Source organism: Colletotrichum orchidophilum (genome assembly GCF_001831195.1).
Source record: "Colletotrichum orchidophilum strain IMI 309357 chromosome Unknown Scaffold_10.1, whole genome shotgun sequence".
Classification (NCBI taxonomy): Eukaryota; Fungi; Ascomycota; class Sordariomycetes; order Glomerellales; family Glomerellaceae; genus Colletotrichum; species Colletotrichum orchidophilum.
Window position 1 is genome coordinate 232,600 of NW_019172966.1, and position 9,195 is coordinate 241,794.

Here is a 9,195-nt window from a genome sequence, read left to right on the forward strand (position 1 = left end):
CCCCCCCCCCCCCCCCCCCCCCCCCCCCCCCCCTCCCCCCCCCACCCTTTCTCCTCCCCCCCCCCCCCCCCCCACCCCCCCCCCACCCCCCCCCCCCCCCCCCCCCCCCCCTGGCCGACATCTCACACACACTCTCTCTAGCCTATCCATCTCTCGGCCGTTGGGTCTTGTCTCTCTCTCTTACAATGTCCAACATAGATGGCGCCATCAACCGCCTGATCGTCCCCTTTCCCGTGTCTAATCTCTCACTCTTTGTCGACCTTTTGCCTGTTCATAATACACCCCCGCTTCATCTCACAACGCCTGTCCAACCTTGAGACACACGTACACCACAAGACACAAGGTCGTCCCCGGACAGTACCAACACGCGCGTGCGGGCTCACGCTCACATCATCAATCCGCAATCCTAGTGACACCAGTGATCCTCTCTCACTGCCATAGCGCAGCATGGGCCCGTTGGCAACCATTTGGTCACTCTGCAAGCATCAAATATCATGTCCTTGGTCGTTTCTCCAGTACGCTCGGCAAACCTCCGGGATATCAATATCCTCTCCTAGTCATCGTCGTCGAGACTATCATCTTCCCACACACCCTCTATCCTAGGCAGATTCGGTACATCGTTGGAAGCAGATAGTGCACCATTCCCAATGAGGTAGCACTTGGCATCCCAAAAGATCACCCGAACGGGACAGTATCACATACAATAGTGACTTTCAAGATACTTCATCTACCTTTGTCTACATTGCCTTACATCACCCTCAACTTCCACTAGGACCGCACCCCAGTCCGTCAACAACTTCCAAGTCCCGGGCTCTCCCCATTTTCTTGCTGCTACACACCCGCATGCTTTTGCCTTCCCTTGACCTCACCTCAGATAAACCTCACATCACCTTGTCGGAGGAGCATGAGAAAAGGCAACCATACGCCTCCTCTGTCCCTGTACGTCGCCCAGAAGGCGGCAGGTAGCACGGAGAGGAGAAACCACCGCATCATCATGCCTGTCCACGCCCAAAATCCCACAGATTAAGTCACCATCAAACTCCTCCTACTCCTCCTGTGGCCCTGTCCTGCAGTACCTACCGACCCCCTCCTTTCTCCTCCGCTACGACGCCGCGGGCCTATTCCCACGTGAATCCCGGCACGACTGTCTGTAGAACACCGGGCTATCCGTGCGCCCATAAGCAACGAACGGGGGATCCTGCGATGCCGGCGAGGCGGCGCGGACGGTGCGGTCCACGGACGAGGGCCCGGCAAGAGATTCACCCAATTCGTGTGAACCCCCCCCCCCAGCCCCCATGCCAGCAAACCCCTGTCTAGAACCCATGCTATGCAAACGTCCAAGGGTCCCCAGACAACCCGACTTACTCAAGGTGAGCAGTCAGGTGTAACCTCTCACCGACATATCCCAGCTGTCGTCTAACGTCGACTCACATCGAGGCTGATCCTCCTCCTTGGCCCGCTGTCAACCACCCAACTTGCCGTCCTGCCTGGCTCGATTAACCGCGTCCGCGCGCCGTCCTCGGCAAGTCTTGCCAAACGGCTGCCTTTTCAGTGCCACCAAAATGGGAAACCTTGCCCCTACCCCCTGCTCGATAACGGCGCTGTGTAACCGGTGCTACAAAAGCTGACGAAAGCACTAGGGACCGTTCGCTAAAGAAGGACCAGCCCGCAGAACCCTCGTTCCCCTGCTCATGACCCCCCGGCCTGCATCTACCCTCCATCAGGAGCTCTGCAAAGTGGTCTTTTTGGCTCAACAAACCCGCGGCCATTCTCTGGCCGCCTCCTCTCATCAGCAGTTCCGAAATGGTTCTTGGTATCCGGACTCGTTAGCTTTAGTCTCTTCCCGTTGCCTGGCGACATGGCCGTGCCTTCATGCGACCTGCTGTCATATTCCCGCCGTGTCATCAAGCAGCTCCTACGCAGCACATGTCGTTGAAGAAGAGTAGCACTAGGGGAAGGGATGCTCCGCGCCGCCGGCTCAATGCAACTCTCACATCAGAAGTGAGGCTCTGCATGAGTAGTAAGAATGCACTGCATTCTGCCTGCTCCGTTCCCGATGGACTTGTAGCGAACCTGTCGGCAGCATCCATCCCGCTCCGTTTGCCCTGCCAATGACATGCTCACGTGGATAATGCTATTGCCAGGGGTGCTTTTGTTGACAAGGTGGCTAGGGGGGGACAGGAGGGGGGGAAGGTTCCCAATGATAGAAACATGCCCTCTCCAAAAGAAGATAGGGGCACCAACATCCAGGCGGTCGGTGTCGATCGAGACCACTGCGCGACCCCGGTATCCGATGTACATGCCCCCTGAGAGGGGTAAACCCCCGATGTCGAGCAGGAGAGTCCCGCCGCCCAGCATTGTCTTGCCGGGACAGAAACCTCGACGTCGAGTCCCGGAAGATGTGGTGGCAGCACTTCCGCTGCCTCGTCGTGTGCCCATGCCTTGGGGTTGGTCACAACGCTGGCCAGCGAGATGGTCCGCCATGGGCGATCGCAGTCGTGTAACGATCAAACAGCCTTCAGCAGTGTGATGCAACGCTGCCAACGGCAATGGTACGAAGCCACCGTTCCTCTGCCACTGGCCTGGCGTCGGATGAGTGTCAGATTCGACCTGTCTCAAAAACAACACCCATCAAAAAAGCAAAGACCTCGAACCAGAGACGAGAAAACGCGGACAAGAAGAAACAAAGCGACGGGTCAGCTCTCACCCGTTTGTGACGTGGCAGTCCGCACCCCAACGCCTTCTCGATAAACCGCCGCCATTATGGGCAGGCTGTCTCGTCAGGTACTGATACTCGGGCATGCTAGATGCAGAGCGCCGCAGAGTCCCATGCGTCGCTGCCTGCTCAACCAACTCATTCACCTGGTCAGGATGGCAAAAGGGACAGCTGCAGAGTCGGTTCCGGCTTTGATGACCTCGCCCGCTTTACCCAAAGGTGATGAAGAGACAGGATCAGCATATGACAGCTCATAAAACATCCACGAGGGCCAATTCTCCATCCTTGCTGACATGTGTGAGGCAGACAAGATGCGATATGCAGTGTAGCAGAGGCAGCCAATTCGCTTGTGAGGAGGTTTGGGGTCCCTGCTCCGGCTTGAGCCATCTAGGCTGAGGTGAAGGCATCCTCAGGTAACTAGGCACACTGTGCTCAGGAGAACATCGTCTCGAAGTACTCTGCAATTTCTTTCGTCAACACGAGACGCGGGGGCCATGAGCTGACAGCTCAGATCGCACAAGCAGAACAAAGCGACGCGTGATTCGGTGAGGGTGCGGACTGTCGTCCGCCTCACCGACATGCACTGAAACCTGCCCCCCCCCCGGTTTTTGGCTAGTAAAGATACCCATGGCATGGCAATAGCGCTGCCAGAATCAGATCAATAGCGTATTCAGCAGAAGCAATCCCGTGACGCTGGTGTACACCTGCAGGCTGCATGAGGTGAAGAAAGCAGTAAAGCGGAGGAATGTAAGACAGGGTGGGAGGAACGTCGGTGAGCAGGCGGCGTGACAGCGGCGTAGCAAACAGCTCGCTGCAGATGCCCGCACTGAATACCCAAGCCTGGGTGGCTCTCGATGCAGACATGGCCAAGGTGCTTCAATGCAAGCAGCCGTTGCATGGTAGAAACGACACCTGAGCCACCATTCGAGCAATAAGTCGTGATCATCCGCGACCGTATCGGGATAGCGGCTCATTCCAAGACTAACCGGCGTAACAACGTGTCTCTGAAGCCCCTCAGGCTGACCACGGCACCAACCCCTCCCCTTCTCGTCCGCGAATGTCCCTCTATTGCAAAGGAAATACAAAAATGACATGTCGTAAAGCTCCAAAATGGAACCTTGGCCGCCAGCGAAGCAACGTCGAGGAGGGGCCGGCCCGGGTAGGGTGTGAGTGGTGCGAGCCGACTACCGATCTCCGTGTATTGACGCCGGAGACCCTGGCCTGAGTTGCCTGATCCGGAGACTTGAGCGGCAAGGAATAAATGTTGTGGCGGAGGGGTGCGCTTTGCGGTTGGAACGGACTCTACCGGATTCAGGGGCCGGGCCTGTGTAGGCTGCTGCAGCTTGGCAATTGGTGAGACTGGAGCTTTTGATTCGGTGGCCGGTGTCTTCTTCTAACAGCGATACAACAGTAGCAGGCATGAGTTCCCTGCGCGAACACTGGTAGCAGTGGTGGGAGAGGCCATCAGGGGTTAGACTGATGGTGTAGTCGCGAGGCGTGCACGTGAGGCCATCGTCAAGTCCCACTCGGCGCCACGGCGGCGGCGGCCGGCAGCTCCGGTTTCCCCGGCCGTCTACGGTCCAGGCCGGCGCCCGGTACAAATGACACTCCGTACGGGGGAACCACCCTGGAGGAACGAGGACTGGGGTGCGCCAAAGCATATGCCGGGGACTGGGTCTCCTCAGTGTCCCGTCCGCACCAAGAGCTTGTACAGCTCGAGGGCGGACGCCACATTGACGGACTGGGAGCGGTCGGCTGGTTGCAGCAATCTCTGCATAGAGGAAGAAGTGCGCCTTGCAATCTGTCGGCGTCGTTTTCGGGCGCCTCGTCTTACAATCGCAGACTGAAGCCGGCGTCTGAGACGTGATTGACTCTGGAGTCAGATCGTACGGTTTCCAGTGATGCAGTCATTTCCACAGCAAGGGTTGGCTATCTCAGAGATGAGGGCTCGGAGAAGCGCAATGGTGCGTGCGTGCAGCGTAGGGTATGTATTCGTCCACCACCCACGTAGGCATGTTTGAATAGGTGTCCATCCATGCCTTTAGAATGACCATGCTATCCCAAAGTGCCCTCCGTCAACCTTCCTGCGTAGCGCTGGCACATGCGGGGGAACGGGTCACGTCGCCCAGCATATCCAGACAGCCAGGATCGGCCAGCCACAACACAACGGCACGGGGTTATGAGAGCTCGCTTCCGCATCGGGGGATGGCGAATTCAGGGGCGGCCCTTTTCAATGCCAACGTGTCTATACCAGTGAATGGTCCCTCATGGCAAGGCGAGGCGAGGCAAAGCGCGATGTGCCGCGAAAAAGCCATGGATGGAAAGCATCCATGATCCATCGTGGTTGCGCAGCAGCGCGGCGAATAAGTGAGCAAACTAAACTCGGAACACGCCTGCCTGCTTGGTCGGCCCGTGGAGCTCGATAAAAAGGTTTGATTGACGAGAGTTTACTGAACACACGACGCTCATCCTTGAAGGTTGACTCGCTCGGCCGTGCCCGAATGCCCCGGCGACTTCGTCTGAAGGTCGGGGCTGGTTGTCGTTAGCGGGTAGCAAGGCACCGCACGTCGTTGGAATTAGTACCAATTGCGAAGGAGACGGATGTGTTACTTTACCTTTACCTTGCGTCAGCAAACATCTCCCAAGCCCACTCTTCATGTAGGTACTCTGACAGAGAGATGCAGTCTCATGTGAGAAACATCAGATGCAGGATGCGACAGCCGACAAGCTGCTTAGGTCAGAACCGGAATGGATGGTAACAACCACAACGAAGCTGGAGAAATCTCAGGTTCGAACCCCCAACCTGGTCATCTCGAATACCTTACTGTGTGTACTACAGTAGTGTCAACCCCACTCGCAACAAGCAGCGACAGTGGATTGGAAGTTCTCACACAAGAATAGCAACAGCCACTCCGCCGTCAGCTCCGCATCGCGCCCTGGTTGTACCTTATTCAACGCAGTGGTTCCTTCGTGATATCGCTGAGGGCTAAGCGCAAGCAGCAGCTTGTGCTACTTGGGTCAAGCCCTGTCTTGTGGGCTGCAGTCCTCTGTCAGCAAAAGCTGCTCCGCACCATCCCGGGTGCATAGTTGGGGGCCTGTTGTTGTTCTACTAATCAATGTAGTAGCGCAAGGCAAGTCGTAAAAACAAGTTGGTATCTCCATGTCGAGTAACGTACACACATGTCTCAGCGCGGCTTCGTGGGGGAGGACGAGCCCTCGTATGGAGCTATCGGGCGATATCATGTGTGTGCCCTGGACTGCCATGTTTGTTGTGCTTGGGGCCAGGTTGAGGAAAATTGCGGCGAGAATACGGAGTACGAGTAGCGCCCAACGCTAGCCGCCCTGGGAACTATGCCTCGACAAAGTGTCCACCACGAGAACGCCCGACTCTCATAGCAGATACCGGTGTTGCGCCGTGAGACGCGGTGGACGGGATCCTCGGCCGTCCCCCAAAAATTCCCTAGCCGCTCGCCAGCCACTCCACAACCCTCAAACATGGCGCGCCTGCCGTTTTCAGACGGGTGGGAGGGGGAATTTGGGACATGGAGACGGGAATTTCGCTGAAGAGGAGAGAAAAGTCAGGGGAGCGTCTGTGGAGTGGGGGAACCGGGGCCGCTCGCCTTGGGTTCCCACAATCAATTATAGAAAAAAAGAAAGGCATCAGAAATTCGTCCACGGAGACGCGGAGACGCAGAAAACGACAAAGCGACAACGGAAGCCCCGAGGCAAAGGGCCGTCTGCGGAGTGACATGCACCAGCTGACCGGGGTTCAGGCCCGGAGCTGAGGTTCGCCGAGTCCAAGTCGCATAGGGGAGGATTTGCGATTCCATCGAGACGCTGGATAGAAGCCTTCTAGAAAGAACCTACCCTGGGAGGGCGTGCCTGTCGTTTGATGGTTGCAAGGATTTCAGCGAGCCTACTAAGGAACCCGAGACGACACTGTACACGTGCGGTCCATCGCCACCCTTTTTGCCAGTCGGATTCTGAGGACCTTTTTCGTTGTTTCGACTGTCCATACGCGGTCATTATTTTCCCCATCTTCTCGCTGCTTCTGCCGCTTAGGCGCACGAGGAGCAGCTTGCTGCAATGCCGAGCAATGCGGCCCCTAAAGTCCTCGAGGCCCCCCCCCCCATACTGTGACTGGGATAGTCCTGCATTGTTGCTGGAACGACGCATAGTTCTGCCCCGATTCGGCGGTGCGAGCGAGGCAGAAGACGAAGGAAAATGGACCTGCGCCGGGTTGCTCTCAAGGACCTTCGCGGTTGGCGCTCTTGTCAAGTGTCAGGCACGCGGTGAATAGCCCTCGTTCCGAACAAGCCACTTCCCAGCTTTCCAGAATTCCCCGGGCCAGCTTCATGCCAGCCGACCCACGCCACGGCCACGACCACACGCCTTTCAACGAGAGAAGCAGTTCAAACTGTCTACCATCCCTGATGGTTTTGCGGACACGGTGCGACGCGGCATCGCCTAGTTGTTTATTGAGTCAGTCCAACGGTATAGCGCTACTATGTTATAGCTGGCAGCGGGTTGCTTGAAGCTTTGACAGCGTAGCCCCCGGTCGTTTATATCGTGGCATTGTCAAGCAGAGCCTGTGAGATGGATGCCAAAAAGACCCACCCTTGTCCGTAACCCTTGGCCATAATCAATGTTGCTTAAGCTCCATCTTGGCCTCGCGTGTGCATCGTGTTATTGAGATCGCTAAGGAGCCACCAACTGAACTCTATGTGAGACGCGTATCCGTAGGCGCCAGTATCTATTCCTGGAGGCTGGAGAAAACACTTTTCGTGGATCGTCAAAGTGATGCCAGACGCTTTCACGGAAGTTTCGTCGCTGTTTGTCGGTGGTGCCGTGCTGCGCGGGCTCAAGGGTCGATGTCTGAAATTTCCTGCCAACCCGGCTGCCTGGGTCGTAGTAACGGCATAAATATAGGTGAGACGCAAGTTGGTGGTCGCGAGCGGGTGCCATCTGTTCTCACAAAGGATTCCCGCGGCGTATTCGCGGACGCTTTGGCTGTAACTCCAAGGCGCAAAAAAAAAAAATAAGAGCATGGTTTTGGGCTTTTGGCTTCAAACGATGAACCATGCAATCAATCCCTTATGCGAACGTGCTGAGCATCTGGTCCCCGGGTTACACGCCCTTTGATTCCTTCACAGGCGATTTGTGCCCATCCGACTAGAACAGAACGCAAACAACGAGATGACAATGCAAAGGGAACATCGAAACGATGCGCGGCCGGCGAGGGATTGCTTGCTCGGCGCATTACAATCTGGGGAAAGTCAGGCACAGACAGTCCAATGGATCGACCAAACTTTGACCACGAGGCGTATTTCTGTGCTAGTCCTGACCGTCAGTCACACGCGTTGCCAAACTGCGATGATGATGGAAAATGCTGGAACGACTCCATGGCCATCCTATTGTCCCATGCCGGAGTCACTGAGAAGCATTCATACGGACACAAGATCAACGACAGGCAACTGTCTCCAGTGAATGAGGACAATGTGCTTGATCCCCACAATCTGGATGACTCCCTATTGATGGTGAGAACTTGCGCCGTGCCACCCATGTCCAAACGCAAAATGATGTGCAGCGAGGTCCATGCGACCTCAATGAATAGAGTTCGCCCACGGAAAAAAGAAGAAAAAAAACCCAAACTCGAAGGGCAGGGGCAGATTTGCGCCGAGGTGCCTGAGCTGGTGGAAGAAAAGGGGGAAAATTGGCATGCCATGAGTGTCCGACCTGACAGTAGAACCCGAGCAGTCCGAGACGAACTTCGGACCAACACAGGGGGTTGTTGTTGCGAGCGTTCTGACAGGCTGGTGCCTCATCTCGAGTCCTAATCGGGCAAGTCGTCCATTGGCGCGTATGAAACGTCGTCGTCCATCATCCAACAACCCTTGCTCCCTCGTACCCCTCAAAAATGGGTTGAGTTGAAGGGACAGAATACCGCCGAGATGCATACATTTCCTGGTCAAAGAACGCCAGCCGCCGAGATTGGGCTCATCCGAGGGCATTCGATGCTGGCCATCGGCTGCAGTGACTTGTAACGACCCGCGCGAATGGTGAACCAAGCAGAGCAGCCAAGGTCAATGCTGCGTCGGGGTCCACGCCCTCCCAGGAGAGAAAGGCGCTCAATCAGATGCTTTGGTGTGCCGCCCTGCAGTGGGTGACTCGACCTCACGAGTGAAGATCCCACGACGAACTTCCAAGATGTCCGCTGTCGTCCCTGCAGGATCATGCAGCCGGGGTGCTCCCCCCAGACGATCCTCTTTCTCTCAATTAACGCTACCCGCGTTCTCCGTCGAGCGTGATGGACGTGTCTCCGATACCATCCGCAGTATCGTCTTGTCCCCCCACCGGTCTCTTCTTATCACAGGCAGGACTTGTGTGATGATTACGTCTCCTGCATTTGGCAACGTTGGCTTGCAGGCACAAAGATTGCAATCAATCGTGGCCCCCCACAAGAACCTCCTCATTATGGT

General features: G+C 56.4%; 1 protein-coding gene across 1 annotated transcript; it reads right to left on the minus strand.

Moving 5' to 3' along the window:
- Positions 1-3,686: 3,686 nt before the first annotated feature.
- Positions 3,687-3,968, minus strand: CORC01_01891 (uncharacterized protein; the record flags this gene model as incomplete). The annotated part of the gene is made up of 1 exon (XM_022613544.1): positions 3,687-3,968. A coding segment is annotated over one exon (282 nt), but the record flags the coding sequence as incomplete, so codon positions are not given.
- Positions 3,969-9,195: the final 5,227 nt, after the last annotated feature.